The sequence below is a fragment of the Canis lupus genome, chromosome 1 (genome assembly GCF_003254725.2).
Source record: "Canis lupus dingo isolate Sandy chromosome 1, ASM325472v2, whole genome shotgun sequence".
Lineage (NCBI taxonomy): Eukaryota > Metazoa > Chordata > Mammalia > Carnivora > Canidae > Canis > Canis lupus.
The window spans coordinates 111,345,187-111,372,691 of NC_064243.1; the positions used below are offsets into that span (position 1 = coordinate 111,345,187).

Below are 27,505 nucleotides of genomic sequence, written 5' to 3' on the forward strand. Positions count from 1 at the left end.
CACTGAATACATGCTGTAGTGCATATGGGTTATTTTAAAAACTTGACCAAATTAGAGAATTCAAATATCCTGATTTCACAACTTATTACAAAACTATCATAATCAAAACTGTTACTGACATAAGGGATAGATACACAAATCAATAGAATAAAATTGAGAGACCATAATTAAACTCATACAGTATATTGTCAATTGATTTTGACAAGGAGGCCAAGACCATTTGATGGGGAAAGAATAATTTCTTCAACAAATGGTGCTGACAAAACTGAATATCCACATGCAAAAGAATGAAGTCCTTAAATCAGATAATAAACAAAAATTAACTCAAAATGGATCAAAGACCTAAAAGGAAGAGCTTATAGAACTCTTAGAAGAAAACATATGGGAGAAAACCTGAAACTCAATTTCATAGCGATTTCTCATGTATAACACTAAAGCACAGGAAACAAAGAATAGATGAGTTGGACTTTACCAAAATTAAAAAAACTGTACATCAGCAGCCACTATAAACAAAGTGAAAATGTGGCCCTGAGAAATGGAGGAAATATTTCAAATTATCTATGTGACAAGAGATTAATATCCAGAATATATAAAAAAAATTCCTACAACTCAGCAACAAAACAAGAAACAACCCAATGAAAAAATGAGCAAATATGAGCACTTGGATGGTACAGTTGGTTGAACATCTGACTCGTGGTTTTAGCTCAGGTAGTGATCTCAGGGTTGTGAGATTGGACCCCATGTCAGGCTCTGTGCTCAGCACAGAGTCTGCTTGAGACTCTCTCTTCTCCCTCTTCCCCTCCCTGCTCTCTCTCCCTCTCTCTCTCTCTCTCTCTCAAATAAATAAATCTTTTTTTTTAATATGAACAAATGAGTTGAAAATTTCTCTGAATATATGCAAATGGACAATAAGCACATGAAAAGATGATCAATATTATTAGGGAAATTAGGCAAATCAAAACCACAAATAGATACCACTTCAAACATAGTAGGATGGCTATTTTACAAAAAGAAAGAAAGAACAAATGTTGGTTGAAGATGCAGAGAAACTGCAATCTTTGTGCAACTAGTAGAAATGTAAAATGGCACAGTTGCTGTGGAAAACAGTATAGTGATTCCTCAACATTTAAAATATAGAATTACCATTTAATCCAACAATTCTAAGTATATACCCAAAAAACTGAAAGCAGGGATTTCAACAGGTATTTGTACTCCAGTGTTCACATTATACCACAAAAGCCAAAGGTAGAAAAAAAATAGCCACAATAGATGGTTAAACAAAATGTGTTATCTATCATATAGATATACACTATATATATCTACTTCATATAGTAGAATATTATTCAGCCTTAAGGAAAATTTTGATAAATGCTACAACATGGATGAACCTTGAAAACATTACACTAAGTGAAATAATCCAGACATAAAATGACAATATTGCATGATTCCACTTATATGAGGTACCTAGAATAATCAAATCCATAGAGACAGAAAGTAGAATAGCAGTTACCAGGAGTTTGAGGGAGGAGAGGCTGTGGCAATGGGGAGTTATATATTTAATAAGTACACACTTTTGGTTTGGGATGGTGAAAAGTTCTGGAGATGAAGAGTGATAGTGCTTGCACAGTGTAAATGTACTAGTGCTACTGAATTATGCACTTAAAAACTGTCAAAATGGTAAACATTATGTTACATATTTTATCACAATAAGAAACATAATGAAGAAAACATAGACTACCAAGGTATTTTTAAATAGAAATTAAGGCTATTATAATTCTTAATGTTGAGTGCATGACATCCCAGTGAAATCATGAAATAAATAGTTAACAGATGTGTCTGTGAAAATAACACTCCTCTTTCAACACCCCCTTGAACAAAGTTAAAAGCAAATTAAGGAGAAAATCTTTTTTCCACATATAAGAAACAAAATATATTTGGACTGAATTAATAAGCAGTTTTTTAAAGATTTAATTTTTAAGTAATCTCTACACCCAACATGGGGCTCAAACTCACAACCCTGAGACCAAGAGTCATGTGCTTTACTGACTGAGCCAACCAGGCACCCTAATAAGCAGTTTTTATATACCAATACACAGATGAACACACTGATGTGAAAAAGATTGAGCTAAGAATATAAATAGATTTAATTAAAAAAATAAATGTGTACATGAAAATATACCTAAATTTATATGACATATAATAGTGTTATTAAATATTCCATATTGGCCTAAAAACTAGCAAATCTTTACAAAAATAATATCCATTGTACCAAAATTTTATGCACTACTAATTCCAAAATAATTTGGTGTAAGATAATTCATATACAGCTTTCTTAAAGGGTATTTTATGCTCTTTTTAAAAATAAGCATGTCTTGAATGTAAGCAATTTTTTAAAAAGATTTTATTTATTTATTCATGAGACACACAGAGAGAGGCAGAGATATAGGCATAGGAAGAAGCAGACTCCCTGTGAGGAACCTGATGCAGGACTCGATCCCAAGACCCCAGTATCACACCCTGAGCCAAGGGCAGATGCTCAACTACTGAGCCACCCAAGTGTCCCAAATGCAACCAACTTAAAAGAACGTACTTCATAGTAATGGTTAAACTAAAGTGAAAAACTATACTTTCCATACGATTATTTATATTAGCAAGGTTTGAGAATAATCAACATCTATGAATATGCAAATAGAATATTCTATTCCAACAACTGGAAATCAGGACAGGTGTTAATAATATATATGTAGAGGTATAATGACTGATACAAGATCTCAAGAAACAAGAAATGTGTTACATACAAAAACAGGTCTCCCCAACTTTGTAAAGATACAGATGTGCCATGAAATATAAATGTGTAGATAAATGTTTATATTTTTAATACAGTATTTTTATTTTTAAAAGATTTTATTTATTCATGAGAGACAGAGAGAGAGAGAGAGAGAGAGGCAGAGATTCAGGCAGAGGGAGAAGCAGGCCCCATGCAGGGAGCCCGACGTGGGACTCGATCCCAGGTCTCCAGAATCAGGCCCTGGCCCAAAGGCAGCGCTAACCCACTGAGTCACCCAGGCTGCCCCTTAACACAGTATCTTTAAAGGCACATTGATATTAGACACTGGCTAATTCTAACTAGTTGATAAAAATATGAAATTCAAGTTTCTTCATCCTTAAGATCATTCCTTCTTTAATATTTCTATAATAAAGACTGATTCAGCCATAAAGGCCCTGAAGAACAATAAATACAGTTCAAATCCATATCATCCCACTTGGAAATTGGTGTGCCTTGGGCAAGTTGCTTAATGTTCATAAGCTCTATTTTTCCTCATTGTTATAATGGCAACATTATTACCACACATGCAGGGTTTTATTGCTAGTTTTAAATTGGTTAATTATGGGGGCACCTAGGTGGCTCAGTCAGTTAAGCATCTTACTCTTTGATTTTGGTTCAGGTCATGATCTCAGGTGTGCTTAAGATTTTTTCTCTCCGTCTTCCTCCCTAAGCATTTACCTCAAGGGCTGATCTTTTAAAAGCAATCACTTTGGGGTGCCTGGGTGGTGCAGTCAGTTAAGCATCTGACTCTTGGTTTTGGTGCAGGTCATGATCTCAGGGTCTTAAGATGAAGCCCTGCATTGGGCTTCAGGCTCCATACTGAGCATGGAGTCTGCTTAAGACTCTTTCTCTCCTTCTTCTTCTCCCTCTGCCCCTCCTCCCTGCTCTTGCTGTCTCTCTAAAGCAAATAACATCTTTAAAAATTAAAAAAAAAATCAATCACTTATACTTAGGCATAAATTTAACACAATATGGTCCAGATAAGGAGACACTAGAAACAGAAGGGTAATTTTTTCAACCACATGAATTATTTCAAAATCACCCCTTCTAAGAAAACAATTAGAAGTTTTCCACCAACTAAATGAACAGAAAATTAAAAATTCAATATAGGAGAGAAACGGAAAAAAATAATCCCCATAGAGGTGGTGATAGAGGAGACCACATCTCTTGAGCACCAGGCATAGAAGGCAACCAGTTTAGGATGGATCATATTAAAATACTATGGCCAATGATAATGCAGACCCTCTTCTCCATAGTAAACACTCTGGAATAGCATAAAAGTAAACTGAATCAAAATTTTTATTGGTAAAACCCATAATAATTGTATATGGAAAAAAAAATAATTGTATATGGATGTCACTGAATTATGAGGCATTGATGGAATATTTTCAAGTTTTGAATCTCAACTCTGAGACAATAAATTCTGCTAATTCACATAGACTATCTGCCTAAGAACACAGAAGATGATGAAAAACATAGCTGTCCCTAAGGAGTCATTGAATAGCTTGAGAAAAGGGGAGATATTAACATTCATTTGAGTTTTGCACTATGCTTGTGTGCTATAAAAATGAGCTTAGTAAATACATTCCCCCCAGTTCTAATCATGCCTTTGTTTCATTTCCACATTGTTAATTTTGGCCTTCTCATCCTTGAAGCTAACAGAATTCCAGGAATTAAAAGAATAGGTTTTTCTGATTCTGGGAGAACAAAAAATTTTACAAGGCTAAACTCTTAATATTTTCCCTATCATAGCTACAAAAAAAAAAAAAAAAAGATAATAAAAAATTCCTAGTAAATGTTCTTACTAATAATACTGAATTTAATACTTCAGAATTTTTTTCTTTTTGAAGTAAACACTAACCTCTGATTAGTCTGTAATTAAGCATAATGGTCTTAATATATACATTTAATTTAAATTGTCATCTGTTTTGTGAAATGTATATGTGTAAAAGTTTTTGTTGTAAAAGTTTTTGTTTTCTTAAAGGATCACTGGTTCTGTCTTCATTCACGCATAAAAAGGAAATAAAATTTATGCACCCGCTACATTTATTTAAATAATACCTTCAGGAGTCTCTGATTAATTTAAAGTATATCAGTTATTATTTCAGAAATTACCTATGACCCAAGTTAACAATTAGAGTTAAGAGCAGACATACTGTTAACTAATGGGACATGTTCCTTGCTCCCAAGAGTCGCAGAAAATGATCTCGCCTACTCTTTCCCTGAATATTGTCACACCTGTATATGATGTCTTGAAATCTGTCAGCCATCTTCGTACCCCAGCCAACACTGAGGAATACATAGCAAAAAAAAAAAAAAAAAAAAAAGAGAGAATTTGAGTCTCTAAATATTTAATTTTTCTGATGAATCAAAAATCTCTGGAACCTCCTTTCTCCCGTTATATGACTCAATATACTTCCTTATTGCTTTGGCTAGTTTGCTATTTCAGTTTTTGCTGAGTATATCCTAACTACATCAAATAACTAAGGGTCATGGTTCCTACTGGGAGCTACAGATGCAGAGATAAAACTGATTTCATCACAGCCATCAACCAGCTCATGTCTGGTGGGAGATGAACACACACACACACACACAGAGTCACTGTGTAGGTGTTAAATGCTTACAAGTTTTACAGATGCTTTGTGAAACCAGAGATACCCAATACATCCAGTATCAGGAGGAAGAAATAGATATTGCAAAAATATCTAAATAGCTAATAAATAATCAGAAAAATGGAAATGTAAAACAAGGTACCTACCAGAGTGGCAAATATTTTTTTAAAGCTGATGATGCTAAATATTGTCAAGGATATAGAAAAGCAGAACATTCATACACTGTTGGTGGGAGTGCCAGGTATTTTTGGAAACCTATTTAGAAAAATTAAACTTTTTTTTAAAATTTTTATTTATTTATGATAGTCACACAGAGAGAGAGAGAGAGAGGCAGAGACACAGGCAGAGGGAGAAGCAGGCTCCATGCACCGGGAGCCCGACGTGGGATTCGATCCCGGGTCTCCAGGATCGTGCCCTGGGCCAAAGGCAGGCGCTAAACCGCTGCGCCACCCAGGGATCCCATTAGAAAAATTAAACTTACTAAAGTTGAACACAGGTATACCACCCATGACCAAATCCAAGCAACTCCACTTCCAGTATTTGGAGAAAGACCTGCACGAGTATGGTCATAGCAGTCTCATAAGGAGCTCTGATTTCCCAACATAGTATTCCCAAGAACACATAATGAAGGATTTTCAATGAGGGGCTATGTCAGAATATTCCCTTTTATGTGTATCTTGGCTGGTACTACAGGGCTGGGCTGCAAAGGCTCCTTAAAATAATTATGCTAGGCACTCTGAATTAGTTGTATCCAAAGTAGAATTTTAAAGACAAGAAAATCAACAGATGCAACTAGAAAAGTGACGAAAGATCTCCAATTCAAAACAGGCCAATATAGACATATAGTTTTAAAGGTTCAATACAAAAACACAAAAATACCTCAAAAATAAAATTTTTATATAATTTCATTCATGAGATGTAAAAATTCTAAATAGTAGCAAATGAAATCTAGCAGTGCATCAGAATACATACATATACCAATAATTAACCTGGGTATATATCCAGAAATGGAAGAAAAAATCCAACAACCTGTCAACATAAATTATCATATTAACAAATTAAATACTATACAATTGCAGGAAGAGATCATAAAATGACATTTTATAACTCAGGAGCCCTTTCAACTTAGATACAACAAAGATTTACTCATGAATAAAACAAAACATTAGAAGGTAATCATTTGAGAGCATGATGCTAAGTGCCATTCCATCATAACTAACAAGCAGACTTAGTGATTGAAATGTCCAACTTTATGGTCTCCTAGTTATGGCAGCATTTCCCAATGCAGTTTCATATCCCTAAGATGGAAATAGGTAATGGAAATCAGTATTTCCTTTTTTTTTTTTTTTTTGGAAATCAGTATTTCCATGATAAAGTTTGAGATACACTGGTACCACAAAGTTAAACAATTTTATTCGCTAGAACATTCTTTATTTTTCTGATAAGTTGACAAGGTGCTTTTGATTTTCCTTGAGAGGGGATTTTGTAGGTTCTGCTTCATAAGCTTCTTTAACCAGAAAATCCCACTGTTTCTCAAGCACTATTCAGTACTGGTAACTTTCAAGACATAATTTCAGAAGTTCTGGGACAATTTTAGTTGTATAAGTTGCTTCTGTGTATTGATTTAGGGTTTGTCATTTTTCTAGCTTCTTACTTTGGTATGACAGGGACCATGTAGGATACTGGGGGAACAAGGCATAGTTCTGGTCCTCCATCTGACCAGATGTATCTTGGTTTCCTCCAAACACATTAAAAGGTATTTTCCACTCAATAGAGCTTCAGGCACATTCTACAACCTCTGATACACAATTTAATTATCATTCTTTTTTTGAACAATCTATAATCATTTCAGTTTTCTCTTTAATTCAGAACTTATACATATGATAGGACTACATTCTCAAAAATAGTTGAAAGGTTCATCAACCTTAACTAGCTAATGGAGAGCTCTAGCAGTCACTGTCTTAATCAAATGACCAAATTTAGCAATAGCAAGAAAACTGGGTATTATGTGTTCTTGGTGTGTTGCAATATGAAATGTGTATCACCAACTATAGTGTATTCTGGCCAAAAATGTTTAAGCTTCTGACTCTAACTTGCCTTTATGATAGATACAAAGGATAGACATACAAATTAAATCTCACCTTGAGGGAAGAAACAAATCTAGAATGCATGGCATTCTATAAAACAGCTTTCCTTAAGAGTTAAGTCTTTTCAAGATTAAAATCTAGAGACATGATAACCAATGCAATGCATGAATATAGAAAAATGCTGGCTAGAAAATAAATAGCATAGGATACCTTGGGAGTACTGGGACATAGGAAGTGAATGTGAAAGAATATTACAGAATTACAGATAATTTTCTTGTGAGATCATGGTACTTAAGGCTGTTCTAATTCTTAAAAGATGCATGCTAATATATTCAAGAATGAAGTATCACTTCTACATCATAAGATGAAAGTATGTGGGTGTACATACACATCATACATACAGTTTCAGAGAGAAAGCAAGTATGACCAAATGTTAATAGAGTATATGAATGTTTATTACACTGTTCTTTAAATTTCTGAGTCTGAAATTTGTCATAATAAAATTTGGGGAAAGAATTCCAACTGGACAACTTTTTGTTTCTTTTCAATTTGTAATTTATCTCAAAATGTGAGCAGAGAATTTTAATCACTAGCTACTTCTCTGCTTGAATTCATTACAGGCAAATTGCTTCACACCTTTACCTAGTTTTTCAATAGGTGTATTCCCAACATCTTACCACTTACTAAATCCACATTTCTTTTCAGCCTTCATTTTTTTTTATGCAGCTTAAAGTATAAACTTTGAATTAAAATCCTCTCAAAAAAATCCTCTCAAGTTTTTTTGTTTTCTATATTTTACCCATAATGAACTACCTAAATTCAAATGGATGAATGGTTATAGAAGCTTTCCTAAATTCATTACACCAATGAGAAATGGATGAGTGGTTATGGAAGGTTTTCCCAATTCATTACACCAAAGAGCATTCTCTTCATAAGAATTTACTAGTAGTAATACTAAGGCTGAGAATAATAAGAACAGCAGCAAACATGTATTGACTATAGGCTACATTTGAGATACTCTTCCAAGGATCTGATGCATACTAAATCCATGCAATCTCTGCAACAGTTACCATCACCAACATTTTAAAGAAGATGCCCAGAGGAGATAAGCATTTTCCCCAACATCCCATGAGTAGTAAAGAGGTGGAAATGGTGAGGATAGTAAGTACGGTTTGTGCCATATAAGAGAGATTCCCTGTATTTGATACCTTGATAAGGTTATTCTCTAGAATAAATTTGCTTAAGTTTAACAAAAATTGAATAGTGTTGGAAGGCTTCTATACCTCCAAAAATGAACACATTTGTTATAAATTATGCTTTTACAGACATAACAAAGTTGTAACTCATGTTAGTCAAATCTTCCTATAGTGTGAATATTCTGCTATTCTAATCAGAAAAGTAACAAATGAAGTATTTCTTATTCTAAATAAATTATATTGTGACTTGTCCCATGTTTTTAAAATCGTGATTGTTGTTTTTAAAATCAAATTATTTCTGGGAAAGGGTAAACTTTTTAACTTCAAATCATTCATGAGTGAATTGGTACTTTTACAAAATACAGTAATAATGTTATGGCAATATGAAATTGCTGTAAGTTTCCAACATATACTCTTATTTTTCACATCCATCTCATGATGGACTGTTAACAATTTTGTGGACTGGCACTAGTCCCTAAACAATAGTTTTAGTAGTATTTATATAAAGGCCTTCCTACATCTCAGGTTTTTTTTTTTTAAGATTTTATGTATTCATTCATCAGAGGCACAGAGAGAGGCAGAGACATAGGCAGAGGAAGAAGCAGGCTCCCTGCAGGGAGCCTGATGCAGGACTCAATCCCAGGACCCTGGGATCACGACCTGAGCCAAAGGAAGACACTCAAACAGTGAGCCACCCAGGCGCCCTATATCCCAGTTTAAAGGGCTACTCATTTGGATGCATTCTATGATGTACCCTAAGATATTTATCACATCTGTGAGCCTTCCCACATTCCTTACATTCAGTTTCACAGCAGTATGAGTTCTCTAATGTGCACAGCGAAAACTGAATTGGGTTTAGGTTCTTCCTATATTCCTTAAAGTGTTTCTAGCAAGTATAAATTCCCCAATGTTTACCAGACTTCTGCGCCATGAATAAAGATCTTCACACATTACTTATATTTAAATGGTTTCACGTCAGTATAAACCAATATTCAATAAGATTATATAAAATTATAAAGGCTTTTTCATATTCCTTATATTCAAAGTGTTTCTCACTAGTATGAATTTTCTAATATCAAGTAAATTGTCCACACACAGGTAAGGCTTTTGCACATTCCCTACATTCATAGCTTTCTCAAGATTAAGATTCACCTCATGACAAGTTGTCCGTACATGTAAAAAAATGTTCTTTTATATCTCTTCAATCATAAAGTATCACCAGTATCAACTGTCTCATTTGAGTAAGTTGTCCATATAAAGGCTTCCTCGCAACCTTTATATTCATAAGGTTTATCATTACTATGAGTTCTCTTGTGTTGAACAAGGTCTGAGCCATTAACAAAGGTCTTCCCAAATTCCGTACAATAAGGGTTTTTACCAGTGTGAAATCTCTGATGAACACTAAGTTGATAGCCACTACCAAAGGCCTTCCCACATTCTTTACGTTCATAAGATTTCCCATCAGTATGGATTCTCTCATGTTTAACAAGGCTTGAACCCCAACTAAAGGCCTTCCCACATTCTTTACATTTAAAAGGTTTCTCACCAGTATGGATTTTCTGATGTTGAGAGAGGTGATAGCCACGACTGAAGGCCTTCCCACATTCTTTACATTCGTAGGGTTTCTCACCAGTATGGATTCTCTCATGTTGAACAAGACTTGAGCCACAATTAAAGGTCTTCCCACATTCCTTACATTCATAGGGTTTCTCTCCAGTATGAAATATCTGATGTCGAGTAAGTTGATAGCCACTACCAAAGGCCTTCCCACATTCTTTACATTCATAAGATTTCTCACCACTATGGACTCTCTCATGTTTAACAAGGCTTGAACCCCAACTAAAGGCCTTCCCACATTCTTTACATTCAAAAGGTTTCTCACCAGTATGGATTTTCTGATGTTGAGTGAGGTGATAGCCACGACTGAAGGCCTTCCCACATTCTTTACATTCGTAAGGTTTCTCACCAGTATGGATTCTCTCATGTTGAACAAGACTTGAGCCACAATTAAAGGTCTTTCCACATTCCTTACATTCATAAGGTTTCTTGCCAGTATGAAATATCTGATGTCGAGTAAGTTGATAGCCCCAACAAAAAGCCTTTCCACATACTTTACATTCATAAGGCTTCTTACCAGTATGGATCTTCTGATGCTGAGTGAGTTGATAGCCACGACTGAAGGCCTTCCCACATTCTTTACATTTATTAGGCTTCTCACCTGTATGAATTATCTCATGTTTAGCAAGGCTTGAACCCCAAAAAAAGGCCTTCCCACATTCCTTACATTTGTATGATTTCACACCAATATGAATTTTCTGATGTTGAGTGAGGTGATAGCCACGACTGAAGGCCTTCCCACATTCTTTACATTCATAGGGTTTCTCGCCAGTATGGATTCTTTCATGTTTAACAAGACTAGATCCCCAACTAAAGGTCTTCCCACATTCCTTACATTCATAGGGTTTCTCACCAGTATGAAATCTCTGATGCACAGTGAGTTGATAGGCACTAAAAAAGTCTTTCCCACATTCTTTACATTCAAAATGTTTTTCAGCCGTATGAGTTCTCTCATGTTGAACAAGTTTTGAGCCATGACTACAAGCCTTCCCACATTCCTTACAAACATAACGTTTCTCTCTATTATGAATTCTTTGATGTGCACTAAAAGATTTAATTTTTCTGTAAGTGGGCATTTTTCCATAGCTAATTATCATTTGACCAAAGTATCCCTCTTGATGTTCCTGTAGTCCCTCAAATCTGCTTTTGCACTTAGAGTTATTTTTGAAAATGGATGCCTCAAGGCCAAGAGTTTTACTTCTTTCCTTCACCTCCCATTGGGAAAAATTTATTTCAAAAATGTCTTTTTCTGAATTTGTATTTTTGGTCTCATATGTTGACTCCAAATCTGGAAAAACAAAACAAAACAAAACAAGAAAACCACATATTTTATTTCCTTTACTGGGTGGCGGGGTGGGAGCGGGGGGGGGGGGGACCCTTAATAGTAGAAATACAAAACAAATGGGAAATAATACCCATAAGTGGGCTGGGAGACTTAGTGAACTCACTGCTAAGTATATCACATCTCTACCCTGTTGAACAACAATCTCAGCTTTGACTTTTCAGCTTTTATGATCTTAATATTCTGATCTGATAGTTTTCTGGAGATTCCACAAAGATCATTTTAACAAGTTCCTCATCTTCCCATGTGAATGACCTCCTAAACCAAATGTGCCCTTCTTCAATCAAGCCCTTATGTGTCCAGGTGTAGTTCAGCTAAACTTTTAATGACTGTGTAGGCTGGCATGATAAACTAGAATCTAGAATATCCCCAAACTCAAAAACAAAACCAGGCACACCTAAAACTATTATTATAAGTCAACTATACTTAAAAAACAAAACATTAAGCTACATAATGCTCCTTCACAGAAATTTTTCTGAGAAATTGGTGTTGGGCTAGAAAGCAGACAAAATTCTGCAAACCAAGCAGTTACTAAGTTCCAAGGCTCTACTGGAAATGAAACATATGAAACAAAACTAACTAAAACTGTAACACAATCTCTGCTTAGCTCAAATCCTGATACAATCAAAGAGAGAGATGCGTCAATGATCACGTGGGAAGTTTATGGCAAAGAAAGATTTTTAAATCTAATTTGAAACCAGAAATAAAGTGAAACTAATGAAAGCTATGACCAGTCCCAGCTCAGCTCCATGCTCTGTGGGATCTGAGTTATCAGCTCCTCACCCTAAATAACTCAGAAAGGAGCATATACTTCTAGGGGCAGGGAACCATCCATTCTTTAGTATTCTTCAAAATGTGTAGCACACAATAAAAAATTATGAGGTAGTTGAGGAAAGGGCAAAGTACAACATATAATAACATCCCCCCCCCCCAAAAAAAAAAAAAACAGAAAAGAGACAAGGAATAGATGACACAAATATTAGAATCAGCAGGCAAGACCATTCAATTAAATTTTATAGATTCTGGAAGAAAAGATGGACAGTGAACAGATGGGAAATTTCAGCAAAGAAATGGAAACTCTAAAACTGTAAAACTATAAAACTGAAGCACAGAGAGAAAAAAGAAGGGGGCAAAAAGAGAACAGTGTCAGATCTGTGCAACAATATCAAACAATCCATCAGGGAACAGCATTCCAGAAAGAGGACAAAACCAAGTAAGTACTTGAAAAGATTGTTGAAATGTTCTCAAAATGTATAAAATGTATGAATGAAATCAACCTACTTTGAGCAGGATAAATACAAAGAAAAGCAACAACTGAGAACAGAAGCAAACAGTTGAAAACTGAAGATAAAGTACAATTGTAAAAAGATGCAAGCAGGAGCATTACAGTTAGAGTAACAACTATGAATTATGACTGACTTCACATCTGTAACAATAGAAGCTACAAGACAATATCCTTTTTTTTTTTAAGATTTATTTATTTTTTTGACACAGAGAGCACACAGGCAACAGGAGCAAGAGAGGGAGAAGCAGGCTTCTACTGAGCAGGGAGCCTGATGTGAAGTTCGATCCCAGGACTCTGAGATCATGACCCAAGCCAAGGCAGATGCTTAACCAACTGAGCCACCCAGGCACCCCTGGAATGGAACCTTTAATGGCTGAAAGAAGAAAGCTTTCAACCTAGAGTTTTATATAAAGCAAAAAATATTCTTCAAAATGAAGGGGAGAGATTTCCAGTCCCAGTTATAAAAAAAAAATCTGGTATTAGACTTAACTCTCATATTGCAAACAACCAAAAGCTATAAAATAGGATACTAGACACAGGGCTGAGAAGCTTTTAGAGAAGATTATAAAACCTTCATATTGACCCTTTATGGCTGGCTGTATCCTTCAAAACAAGGTACAGTAAAATGCTCTCTAAATAGAGTATAATGGTCTCACTGGTCAAAAGACACTGGGATCTGAGTTTAGGGATGCTAAGGCAGCTGGAATTTGCAATTCAAGGTTTAATAATAAAGGAGCATTCAACACAATCCCAGAAGTCTATGCAGGGATTACCCCCCTCGGATCTGTAACATAATATTAATTTATGTATCCATATGGTGCCTCTCCACAAGGCGGTTGGAGTGCTAACACAGCCCAAGTGGAAAGAGGCATCCATCTGAGGCCTCACAAAGACCATATATTGAAAGACTCATCATCTGGGACAGTAGTTTTCAAAATTACTTGCCTCAGAATCCCTTATATTCTTAAAAATTATTGGTGAATTCTTTGCTTGTTCATGTATAAGTGTACTTGTCTAATGTGATTTTATAATATTTTAGTTGATTTACTAAAGAGTAGGGAAGTACTGTGGATGTGTTTGTGGGGAGTAATTTTAGTCATGACCAGTTGGTCCCAGACAAACCGCAGTAAGTGCTGTTTAACTTAACAGTATCTTATTGTTTTATATACATCAACATTTGGGTATAAGGATTATGTATGCACTCAAAAGGAAGCCAAGATATTTAAACTGACCAACCCAATGTTACAACTACTCTAAGATGGTCAAATACAAACTAAAAGAAATGCACTTTTGTACAGTTTAACATCAACAAATAGTTCAGTAATGTTGAATTTAGTTCAACCAATCTGAATTGCCATGCAAGAATTTGTATTACAATTACTTGGTAAGTAAGGCTTAACAATGTTAGTAAATGAATATAGGTTTAACTTCTTTTTAAATGTTAAAAAAATTGTTGAGGACTCAAAGAGCTTTTGTTTGTGTGATTTATACTTTTTGATATTTACCATATTAGAAATTAAAACTGAGAAATTGGGATCCCTGGGTGGTGCAGCAGTTTAGCGCCTGCCTTTGGCCCAGGGCACAATCCTGGAGACCCGGGATCGAATCCCATGTCAGGCTCCCGGTGCATGGAGCCTGCTTCTCCCTCTGCCTATGTCTCTGCCTCTCTCTCTCTCTCTCTCTCTCTGTGTGACTATCATAAATAAATTTTAAAAAAATAAAAAATAAATAAAACTGAGAAATTAAAGATATTAATTCACTTGAAAATAATAAACCATTGCCTGTTAATGCAAATAATAAACTTGTGAAAATTATATTTTCCAAAACAACAAAGATTTTGGAAGTTCCCCAAAAAGTTAAAAATAGCACTACCGTATGACCCAGCAATTGCACTACTAGGTATTTATCCAAAGAAAACAAACATAGCGATTTGAAGGGGCACATGGACCCCAATGTTTATAGCAGCAATGTCCACAACAGCCAAAATATGTAAAGAGCCTAGATATCCATTGACATATGAATGAATAAAGAATGTGTGTGTGTGTGTGTGTGTGTGTGTGTGTATGTGTAAGAAATGGAATATTACTCAGCCATCAAAAAGAATGAAATCTTGGGATGCCTGGGTAGCTCAGCAGTTGAGTGGTTGCCTTTGGCCCAAGGTGTGATCCCGGGATCTGGGATCAAGTCATGCATCGGGCTCCTTGCAGGGAGCCTGCTTTTCCCTCAGCCTATGTCTCTGCCTCTCTCTCTCTCTCTGTGTCTCTCATGAATAAATAAATAAAATCTTAAAAAAAAAAATGAATGAAATCTTGCCATGCTTGCAATGACATGGATGGAACTAGAGAGTATTATGCTAAGTGAAATAGAGAAGAACAAATATCATATGATTTCACTCATGTGTGGAATTTAAGATACAAAAAAATAAACATAGGGGAAGGGAAGGAAAAATAAAAACAGAGGGAGGCACCCATAAGAGATGCTTAAAGGAAATAAAAGGGTTGCTGGAGGGGAGGTGGGTGTCATCTCATGGTTTTTAAAATACAGATGTAAATGTGTGTGTACAAATGTATGTATATAAGTATATTCCCTATCTCTGACCACTCAGAGACCTGGGAGCGGCCAGCCATCTCCCAGAAGCAATGAGTAACCCTAATACACAGATTTTGGCTTCTACCATTCTCCACAAGAAGGAACCAGAGCACCTTGAAGAAATGGTTGACATTACGACTGTAGCAGGGAAGTAGAAGATGAGCCTGACACAACATGTTTTTTTTTTTTTTTTTTTAAGATTTTATTCATTTGTGAGAGACACAGAGAGAGAGAGAGAGAGAGAGAGATGCAGAGACACAGGCAGAGGGAGAAGCAGGCTCCATGCAGAGAGCCCAACGTGGGACTCTATCCTGGGTCTCCAGAATCATGCCCTGGGCAGGAGGCGGGCTAAACCGCTGAGTCACCTGGGCTGCCCCCACAACATGTTTTTGTGTCAGAAAATAAGGAGATGCTCCATCAGTGATAGAGACATGCCAAAGGACATAAAAGCCTCATTAGAGGGTTCTCACAGATCAAATCTGGGACAAGTTCAAATATTTTTAACTTCAAAATGAATAACAAAAAGAACAGATTACAACCCACCAACTAAAGATCCAATATATGAATACATTGAAAATTTGAAGAGGACCATATTTAAAAGTCTCCAAGTCTTCTTCACAAAATACACATTAAAGGAAAAATTATTAATTTTACAGGGAGGAAGCCAGCAGACACTAACCTAATCAAGTGCTCTAAGTATTATCAGTAATGACAAACCATTTGTATTACCTGACAGAATGTAAGAACACAGCATCCATTTTGTGATCCTGCTGCCACAGATGCATAAATCTAAATCTAATCATAAAGAAAAGTACAAACACAAACTGAAGGACACTCTACAAAATAACTGGCCTATAGTCTTCAAAAACCAGCAGGAATGCAGATTAAGGAAGGATGTATGGACTGTTTCAGAATGAAAGGCTACATAATCAAACCCCTAAAACAAAAACAACAAAACTGTATTATCAGGCCCTCGCCTATCTCACCAACCTAATTTCTTTACTCTCCTTTACTAACTTTGCCCTGGCCTTAAAATTCCTCCGACAGTTTCTTTGCAAACACAGAGCCTTTGCATTTACTGTTCACTGTGACTGATATATTCCTCCCCCAGATATTCATATAATTTGATCCCAGTCTTCCTTCATGTTTTCAAGAAAGCTTTCCCTGACTATCTTATCGAAATTAGCCCTGTCAATTTCTATCATTTTCTATTCTCTTGTGATCTTTACCTCCCTGACCACCATGTTTCATTACATAACATTATTTACCTATTTATTTACTTATATTTGGTTTCTCCCTGACTACATAAAACTCTATTTGAGAATGGGCAAGTTATCAATCTTATTCATGACTGTATTGGTAGTGCCCAGTTCAATGCCTAGCTAGGAGAAAGCAGTCAAAATATTTGCAGAACTTACGAGTGAATGCATTCATTCATACACATGCAGAAATGCAAAAGGGCTAGAAAGCAGCTGATCAAACATATAAGTAGAATGGTTGCACCAGAAACAAAAAGAGAATGCCTTCCTTGCTGAAATGGGAGGGAAATATGAGAAGAAAAACAAAGAGTAAGAAATGAGATCAAATGGAAGTTCGTTTGGTAGCCCAAAGTGGGATCTCAATTTCTTTCCTCCACAGGCCTTGGTCCTTTGTAGGGAGCTTTCCAAACACTATCCCAGCTATTCTCTTCCTCCTGTGTGACCCATGAGGTTGGTTCCCTGCAATGATAGTTCCTTCCTGCCTTTGACTTCCTGGGTTCCAACTTCTTGGCCCTCCCCTCACAACCATCCAGGACTCTTGTCCTTGCTCCCATAATGTCACATCCAATGAGAAATGGGAGTGTCTGCTTACAAGAAAAGAAATGCTAAATGGTATAGACCTTTTTTTAATGATGAGATCAAAACATGTTAAATTTGCAGTAAAAACTAAAAATCATATTGATAAAGACTTCACAGAACAGAAGGATGACAGAAATGAAAAACATGAGATCACATCAGTAGGAAAATGATCTTGTTTCAGATTCATTCAGGCTCCATCTCTCTGGAGCAAACAGAAAGCAGGTGGTTCAGAACACAGACTCATGAGCCAGACTTCCTTACAGACTCAATTGCTGCTACTTCCTCCCACTAGCTGCGTGACCCACACTGTAGGTGTTTCTGTATTCTCATCTATAGAAAGGGAATAAAAACATTACCTGCCTCATGGGGATGTTGTGAAAGTTAAAATGCTAAAGTATTTGTTCTGCTTAGAACAGAGCCTGGTTTATAGTAAGCACAGTGTAAAGTATGATTATTATTATAGTTACTACTGTTATTTTGCTAACAGGAAAAGAAGTTTCATGAGATATTTTTAGGATTTAATTCAGTGTCGAATTTAACCGTAAAATGCAAAGTTCACAGATTGCAACTTTCAACCACAACTATGTTGAAAGGAATGTGTTCACTTATTATGAAATAAATCTGCTTAGCCAATCCTCCTCTCTATAAAGTAGAAGGCTCTTTTGAAAGTCCGAGTACATCAGGACCCTGTTTCTAACTATACTCCTTGCATGTGGGTCAAAAAAATAACAATGAGCAGTGCTTCTTCAATGTGTATAAAATCACCTGTACCCACCATTTGCTTTGATGTGGATGGAACTGGAGGATATTATGCTGAGTGAGATAGGTCAATCGGAGAAGGACAAGCATTATATGGTCTCATTTATTTGGGGAACATAGAAATTAATGAAAGGGAATAAAGGGAAAGGAGAGAAAATGAGTGAAAATATCAATGAGGGTGACTAAATATGAGAGACACCTAACTCTGGGAAACGAACAAGGGGTGGTGGAGGGGGAGGTGGTCGGGGGGTTTGGATGACTGGGTGATGGGCACTGATGGGGGCACTTGGCGGGATGAGCACTGGGTGTTATGCTATATGTTGGCAAATTGAACTCCAAAAAAAAAAAAAAAATCACCTGGGGATCCTGTATAAATTCAGATTCTGTTCAGCAGGTCTAGGTAAGACCTAACAAGCCCCAGAAGAAGCTGATGTTAGGTATATAATACATACCAATAAAAAAAGCTGGGACGCCTGAGTGGCTCAGCAGTTGAGCATCTGCCTTTGGCTCAGGGCATGATCCTGGGTCTGGGGATTGAGTCCCACATCAGGCTCCCTGTGAGGAGCCTACTTTCTCCCTCTGTCTATGTCTTTGCTCCTCTCTCTGTGTCTCTCAGGAATAAATAAAATCTTAAAAAAAAAAAAAAAAGCTAAAACCCCACATAAACCAAAGCTTCTAATCACTGAGAACACAATCCACATACCTTCCTCAAACCAACAAAACTGCCTATCATCTGGGCCTTGATCTCCTTCACTAACTCCTTGGTATCCTCTCCTTCGCTCACTCTGCTCTGGTCTTCCTATGGTTCCTCAAACAAAATAATCACACCTTGAGTAGCAAGGACACAGATCATCTATAGACATGCTAAAGTTAAATACAGTATGACTCCTGGTTTCTTTGACAATGGTTATGAATTAATACCCCATCATGCAAATCCAGCTCCTTGGTAACAAAGAAGAGAGGCCACTGCAGGAAAAACCAAAGGAAAGTGTGAAGGTATGAGAAGAGGAAGGAACTCAATGAACCCATTTCTAACCCAACAAATATCAAAACATCCCTTTGGGAGAAGATATTCACTTGGTTTCTTTAAGACAGCCTTATAATTCCCATAGCAAAAGCCGATGGTGCAGAGAAAAGATTCTACAGTATTTCAGGCAGGTGACCTTACCCAATGAGACCAAGTTACTATAGTTCTCCAACATCACATCCACGTACAAGTCCCTCTGAGCAGGGTCCAGGCACTCCCACTCCTCCTGAGAGAAGTCGATGGCCACATCCCTGAAAGTCACCAAGCCCTAAAACCAAAAACCCATATATTACTTGTGAAATTGAAGAGATTTAAGAATTTAAGAAAATATTTCCAAGAGGGGACAAAAAGGATTGTGAAGGATAAACTGCAAGAAGAGGAAAATATAACAATCAAGCAGGTTGGAAGCCTATGATATATAGAGGTAGGGAAAAGTAAAGAAATTAATATGACCAAAGCAAAGTATCTGCATATTCTAGAAAAATCCTGTTACAGCAGAAAAACTTCTTGGATATTGTGAAATAACTAGACCTGTCTGATAATATATAAAATAATCCCGGTTTCTCTTCCATTTAATAAAAATAGCGTGTGTTGAAGAGGGGTGAGGTGAATATGTATACATACACACAACCCGCTATGTGCCTGCTTCGCAAATTCTTTATTAACATGAACTGCTCTTTAGTTTTTCCCTTTAAGGAATACAGAAAACAAATAAGAAAACTCTTTTTTCTAAATGTACTATGAAATCAATATTTTAGAAAATTTCCATTAAATTAAGGATAATTGTTAAGCCTCAAGTAAATCACTGTTAGATTATATCAGTAAGCCTTTTTTCTTATATTGATGAATACATAAGATGTCTTTATTAGCTGCAGTTCAGTTCATCATATAGATGTGAGATTAATATCTCTACTATATTTATACATTTAGGCTGAACAAAACTTCTAAAGATCTTAATTCTAGGAATCTCTCATCATCTAGTATTTAGAAATCTGGATCACCTTCTTGCTTACCATCAACCACCACTCACCCAACACCATCCTCATTCCCAAGTTGGAGGACACCAAAAGGGCACATCATATATGACACAGATGCCACGCAAGATCTGCGCATCCTGGTCAATAACCAAATGGACTCTGATGCCAGTGTTCATCAATTAGGGAACCACTTTCCCTGGAAAGAGCCTTGCAAAGCCTTACTGAAACTGAGGCCAAGACCAAGAAACCCCAAATTTCATCATCTCTCTGGGAAACTCAGATCTGTGAAGTGCCAAGTTTGCCTGTGTGGTCAAATGAGACCCTCATCACTAGGTAAATACCAAAGCTCTTTCAAAGAAGGGAAAGAAGAGAGCTCTTTCTCTGCTTTCAGAGAAGCAACTGAAAATGTTCTCTTGGGTGACCACCCGACTGTCTAAGGGCATTGTATCCTGACTGGCTTCCTTCTTAGATGCCTAGCAATCAGCACCTTAACCTGAAAAAGGAGTAACTGTTGTTTTCAAAATGTCTACAGTCTTCCCATTCTCTCTTTTCTCCTTCCCTTACAGAAATTCTGTTTGTGCTGATAGATGACATCAATCTGCTATTGGTTTTCCTTGTACACAAGTGAAAATGTGTTCATTGTTAACTGTATTTCTTTGAGTTATTCTTTGACGGAAGCTAAAGTATTTCCCTCAAAAGACTTCTATCCCTTCACTGCTTTTGATAGAAGACTGGCACACAGATGTTAGATAATGTGTACCATAAATATGATGACACCGATTGGGCTATTTGGCATTATCCTTTATTGGAATAGGAACTGAGAAGTAGGGTCAGGATTGGGGTTCTGTTCTGTAGAAAGCTTTAGGACAATTAAAGATTCATATGACCTAAAAACCACAATATTTCAAGGACAGAGAAATACCAACTTACATCAGTCATGGTTCTAGAATTGCAAGAACTAGTTAATAATCCATGGGGTTCCTCTATTGGTGAAGCAGAGAATCCAGAAAAGCCAGAGCTGGGGAGGGAAAAAAAAAAAGCTTTAGACCGGGTGTGCTTAAATGATCCATCCCATCCTGACTTAAGCTAATATAAGCTTCCATCTCTTCCATTTCTGCTTCTACTCCACACCCCCACAAGCATTTGTGGTATCTAAACTCTCACCTAAAACCCAAATTTCTTCAGTAGGAAGGGTTCTGGCAGTGCCTGCTTCTGGGGAATGCTGATATGGGCCAGAGGTTAGACTACTAAGGCCTGCCCAGACTGGATCTTCCTCCCACCATTCCCATCTCTCAGGACTAAGAAACAGCCACATGATCCAAGCCAGAACATCCTTCATGGGCTCAGGGCTGAAGATAGTCAAGACATAGGAGTGGACAGGATGTACAATTGCCTAAGCCCAAAAAGCTGATCTCTTAATGCACTCAGAACATCCATGCAGTGGAATGCTATAAAACCATGCTAAGTTGGGGAAAATAATCAAGATATATCATCAATAAAAAAATAGCTACAGAATGTACAGTATGATTATATTTATAAATTATATGTGTTTATCAATATAGAAAAGACCAATAATCAGATATCAATAGTGGAAAAAATGGCTTAGAAAGTTATACATCCATAGACAATAAAGTTTTTCTTTTTATTGTGGTCATAATACTCTTTTTGTTTAAGTACTCTGCACAGTTTTTGTAATCATGGCCATTCATTATACTACTATATAATTTCTAAATAGTTATGTCCTGCCTAGGAAAAAAGAAATGGCTGAAATTCCCCCAAGAAATGTCATGGATATATGGATGAGATTGCAACCTTGCTTCTCTTTACACCTTCTAACATATGGGCTTATTTTGTATCTGATATGTCTTTTTAGACAGGATACTCCCCTGATAACTGCTGAATCACCTGATCCTGTTAGTCTCACCTAGCAACTAGCATTAGTAGGATAAAAATCGTACAGTATAAAACTCAGAACAAATTCCATATGCCTCCACAAAGCTGGTCATGACCCAATAGTTCTGCCATAATTCCCTTCCAACAAGTTCCTAAGACAGGCAGCCTGATTGCTTATTGGACTCTGTTGCTGTTAGCCTTAGTTACTCCTATGTATATTATTTGGTCTTCCTTGTCTTAAAGGTAACAACCATGTTTCTCAATTATTTTATTACCTTCCAAGTACTATGTCAGGCTCTTAAATTTGGGGCAAATTTTTACCCAAAATTCCCTGATGGAAATGTATCCTTAAAACAGCTAGAGAAGGGATCCCTGGGTGGCGCAGCGGTTTGGCGCCTGCCTTTGGCCCAGGGCGCGATCCTGGAGACCCGGGATCGAATCCCACATCAGGCTCCCGGTGCATGGAGCCTGTCTCTCCCTCTGCCTATGTCTCTGCCTCTCTCCCTTTCTCTGTGACTATCATAAAAAAAAAAAAAAAAAAAAAAAAAAAAACAGCTAGAGAAGTATAAACATATACATGCAAATATTTATGCATGGGTGCACCTGAGTGGTGCAGTTGGTTAAATTATATGACTCTTTCTTTCAGCTCAGGTTGTGATCTCATGGTCCTGGGGTCGAGCCTTGTCTCAGGCTCTATACTCAGCAAGAGTATATCAAGAGTCTGCTTGAGTTCTCTCTCCCTCTCCCCCTGCCCCTCCTTCTCATGTGTTCTCTCTCTCTCTCTCAAATAAATAAATAAATCTTTAAAAAATAATCAACCAAAAATCATTTATGACAACAAAGAATTAGCAACTACATAACAGTAAGTAAATGGTTTGCTCGATTGTAACCTGCTATGTTCTCATTAGTCTGATGGTATCAGACCATATTAATTGATGAAGAAAAACACACATAATCAATTTCTTAGTGAGGTGGGCAGATTTGTAAAGGATACACAATGTGGGAAGTGTATCTGAAATTAAGATAAAGCTCTTGTGTTGGACTTTCAGGACGTGAATCCAGGCATGATGGTGACCAATTTCTCAACACTTCTATGTCCCTGCCCACAAAAGAAGAATAGGAACATCAACTACGACAGATGGCTGCACTGAAGATTATGTAAGAAAATCCACATAAAATATTGGTATACAATAGAGGTGCCAGGCTGGCTCAGTTGGAGAGGCAGGTGACTTTTGATTTCAGGATTGTGAGTGTTTGAGCCCTACACTGGATGTAGAGATTACTTTAAAAAATTTTTTTAAAGAGGTTCTCAGAAAGATATACAGGAGTTATCCTCTCCTCCCAGTAGCTGCAGATAGGACTCAGCATCATAAAGATGGCTTAGAAAATACAACCCAATTAGGTGTCAAGAACAGAACATTAACCAGAGGCTTGATCTTGTTCTATGCAAATTGGTGGTTTATCTGAATATTGATAACTATAACCTTCTTATTCTACCTTCTGATATTAGTATCTGTCCTTGGAAATTGTATTTGTAAATAGATTTTCACAAGACAGAATATACACATTGGAAATTATCACTATTTTCTATGGAAGTAACCTTTAAAATAATCTAATTCTGAATGTCTTTGTGGCTCTTATAATTCTTAAAATGGTGTTTCTATATTCTTAAAAGTTGTGAATACTTCAGATTTTTAAAAAAGAAATCACTGACACTTCTCTCTTCTTTCTATATATTCAAGATTAAAATAAACCCCACATCTGGATTGGACTTCTCCTTCAAAATAAGAGCTAGAGAGTCTTTAACTCAACTGTATCACCAATTACTGTTATCTTATTCTGCAGAAACAAAACCAGACACATAGGCTCACAGGGAAAAAAATTTAAACAGAAACACACCAAAATATTAAGAATGATTAACTCTAGAGAATGTATTTATTTTTTTTTAATTTTTATTTATGATAGTCACAGAGAGAGAGAGAGAGAGAGGCAGAGACATAGGCAGAGGGAGAAGCAGGCTCCATGCACCAGGAGCCCGACGTGGGATTCGATCCCAGGTCTCCAGGATCGCGCCCTGGGCCAAAGGCAGGTGCCAAACCGCTGCGCCACCCAGGGATCCCAACTCTAGAGAATGTAATTTTAACTTCCTTCTCTATATGTTTTCTGGATTGTTAAACTTTCTGCCACACTGCCAAACCGCTGCGCCACCCAGGGATCCCAACTCTAGAGAATGTAATTTTAACTTCCTTCTCTATATGTTTTCTGGATTGTTAAACTTTCTGCCACACACAATTAATTGAATATTAATTCAATAAGAAATATAAAGATATTTCCAAATGTAAAGAATTGAATAATAGGGAAGGAGCATATTTCAATCATGAAGAAAACTGAAAAAACAGATCCAACACTGAAAATCAGTGGGTCAGAAACAAAGTACAGCTACCAGCTGTTGAACATCCTATAGCTAATGGCTCAACACTACACTGAGACACTTTCACTATCAAGATTCCTCGGTAATGGACATCAATTATGTAAGTTACCTTCAAAGTCTGAGAAAGGAAATATATGTACATAAACAGAAAAATATCTGGTACAGAAAGGATGCTCAACAAGTGTAGCTACACCTCTCCACTTCTTCACTGAATAGTCCATTAAAAAAAATTTTTGGATATAATCCTTGAAATATGTCTTTCAAAACCTTCTCCTACTGAATGGGATTCTTTATATAACCCATAATATTCTTGAAGACTTTTGTTCATAACTACAACTATTACTTAATATTTTACTATTTTCATTTTTCCTTCTTTTGATTCATTATAAACTCAATTTTTATTAGGTACACATTATTCCATTACAGGATATACTGCAATTAACTGTTTCTCTATCACTGGACCCTAATTTTGTAAAAGCTCCATCCCAGCTATCAAATCTTTTTTTTTTTTTTTCCAGCTATTAAATCTTAATTCCAAACCAATGGAGTTAGATGTTTTCTGGGTCATGTACACTTGACAATCTCATGAAATTATAGACATTTTGCCCACTTAAAAAAATAAATTTACAGGGACAGCCAGGGTGGCTCAGTGGTTTAGCACCACCTTCAGCCCAGGGTGTGATCCTGGAGACCAAGGATCGAGTCCCACGTCGGGCTCCTTGCATGGAGCCTGCTTCTCCCTCTGCCTGTATCTCTGCCTCTCCCTCTTTATGTCTCTCATGAATAAATAAATAAAATCCTAAAATAACCAAATAAATAAATTTACAAATATTTACATAAATTATGCCTCAATTTCAAGGAGTCTGCAATCACCTGGCAGCTCATAAATGGAACAAGACTTCATGTTAAGATTCCCTATACTAGACCACTAGAGCATCTGGTCACTTTTAAACCTGCAAGCACCCATCACAATCATCTTTGTATTTCTCTTCAAATTTCAATCATAAAAAGCTGATGTGAAAATCAAGAATCACCACATAACAGCAAATCTTAATATTCACTAAGCCTGTATCATGGGGCAGACTCTATTCTAAGGAGCTTTAAATACTCTGACTCATTTTACAATCTCTATAACCCCCATTAGGTAGGCATTATTTTGTCTTAATTTTGTAGATGTGACACAGAGAACCTGAGTCACCTAAGCTCACACCACTAGTAACAGAGCCATGATTTGAATATAGATGCTCTGATCCAGGGATCCCTGGGTGGCGCAGCGGTTTGGCGCCTGCCTTTGGCCCAGGGCGCGATCCTGGAGACCCGGGATCGAATCCCACGTCGGGCTCCCGGTGCATGGAGCCTGCTTCTCCCTCTGCCTGTGTCTCTGCCTCTCTCTATCTCTCAGTCTTTCATGAATAAATAAATAAATAAATAAAATCTTTAAAAAAAAAAAAAAAAAAAAAAAAAAAAAAGATGCTCTGATCCAGAGCCTTACCCTTAACCATAACACAGTACCACTTCTATAACACTCACAAAATTGGACCTGAAATAACTCATGTTTAGCAATGTTTCAGATTATATATATTTTTTAAGATTTTATTTATTTATTTATTCATGAGAGACACACAGAGAGAGGCAAAGACATAGGCAGAGGGAGCAGGAGGCTCCCTGCAGGGAGCCTGATGAGGGACTTGATCCCAAAGGTAGATGCTTAACCACTGAGCCACCCAGGCGTCCGTTTCAGATTTCTACCTAAAGATTATCTGAAACTCTCTGTCCTTGTTGGTGCAAACTGCAAACCCTTATGCTCAAAGCCCAATCCCTAAAAGCCTTATCTAAATACCAATCTCCTCAAGTAATCATAGTCTAAAATAAAACTCTAACACTAATCTCTAGGAGGTGTTATTTCTACACCATCAGCATACTTAGAAAGGAGGAATGCACCAAAGGATTTAAATGATTTGCCCTTTGAACAGGTAGCTATTGAGAATAAGGACAATAAGGTGTCACTAAGAAAAGGGACGCAGCAGTGCCTGGGGGTGTGTGTGTGGGGGGTCACTGACCACAAGGAAAACCCAGGATGGACACTACCAGTGACACTGCAGGCCAGGGAAAGCAAATATTCTCATGATCTAAAAACAAACATAAGTGTGTGAATAAAGAAGAAACACAAACTCACCTTAACCTTAATTTCAAAATAATACAACAATTCTTCCTTCCTCCTCAGGGTCCTTCTTAGAAACCCGGCAGCGGCAGGGGGGAAAGAAGAATCATGAGACACCAGCATTTCTTGGAGCACAGACCTAACTAAAAAAATTTAAAAATTAAAAAAAATTAAAAAAAGAAAAAAAAGAAAACCACAACGCTGTCTAGAGCCATGTCTGCCTTCAACCACACAAAACCAAATGGAACTGAAAGGAAGGCTGGAATCTATCTTTGCGTTGACAGCAATTGTTGGGGACAGAGGTCTGGTTGCAGTGCTTATGAAACACGTAGCTGGCTCCCAAGGAGCTCCTGGACGCGCCCTTGTGGGAATCTTACCTCTGGGACCTCCCCATCACGTCTTCCTCGCAGCATGTCACGAGGACACTTCCAGATGTGCACTGCTCATCCCAAGACGGGACCTATGCCTTCTGGTGTCAAACGTTCACTCTAGCGCTTAGTGTAGGACTCCTTCTCCTGCGGTCATTAAACTTTGGCAGGCCCGAAGAAAGTCTAGAGGGTACCAGCACACAGCCAAAGCACCCCGTCACCCCGTCACACATTCTCAGTCGCACACACCATCACGGAGGCACACGCCGGCCCTGCCACGCCATCTGTCACGCACCATCCTTCTCAGCCGCTCGCGCACACACAGGCTGGAGGCTCCGAACGCGACACGCCCTGTCCGCGACCCGGGCCTCCTCACCTCGGGCGCCTCCGGGGGGGGGTCACCCCTACGCTCGCTGCGGGTTCTAACCCGGCGCTGATTACTTCCTCCGAAGCGAGAAACTCACCGCGCAGAGCCCAAGCACCTTCAGGACGCCGG

The 27,505-nt window shown here is 37.3% G+C and overlaps 1 protein-coding gene across 1 annotated transcript; it reads right to left on the reverse strand.

Moving 5' to 3' along the window:
* Positions 1-6,768: 6,768 nt before the first annotated feature.
* Positions 6,769-27,502, reverse strand: ZNF283 (zinc finger protein 283). The gene is made up of 5 exons (XM_049109474.1): positions 27,019-27,502; positions 26,657-26,784; positions 21,087-21,174; positions 19,321-19,447; positions 6,769-11,627 (listed from the first exon to the last, which is right to left on the reverse strand). The coding sequence occupies exons 3-5, from the start codon at positions 21,093-21,095 to the stop codon at positions 9,928-9,930; spliced, it is 1,836 nt and encodes a 611-aa protein (XP_048965431.1). The 5' UTR covers positions 21,096-21,174; positions 26,657-26,784; positions 27,019-27,502; the 3' UTR covers positions 6,769-9,927.
* Positions 27,503-27,505: the final 3 nt, after the last annotated feature.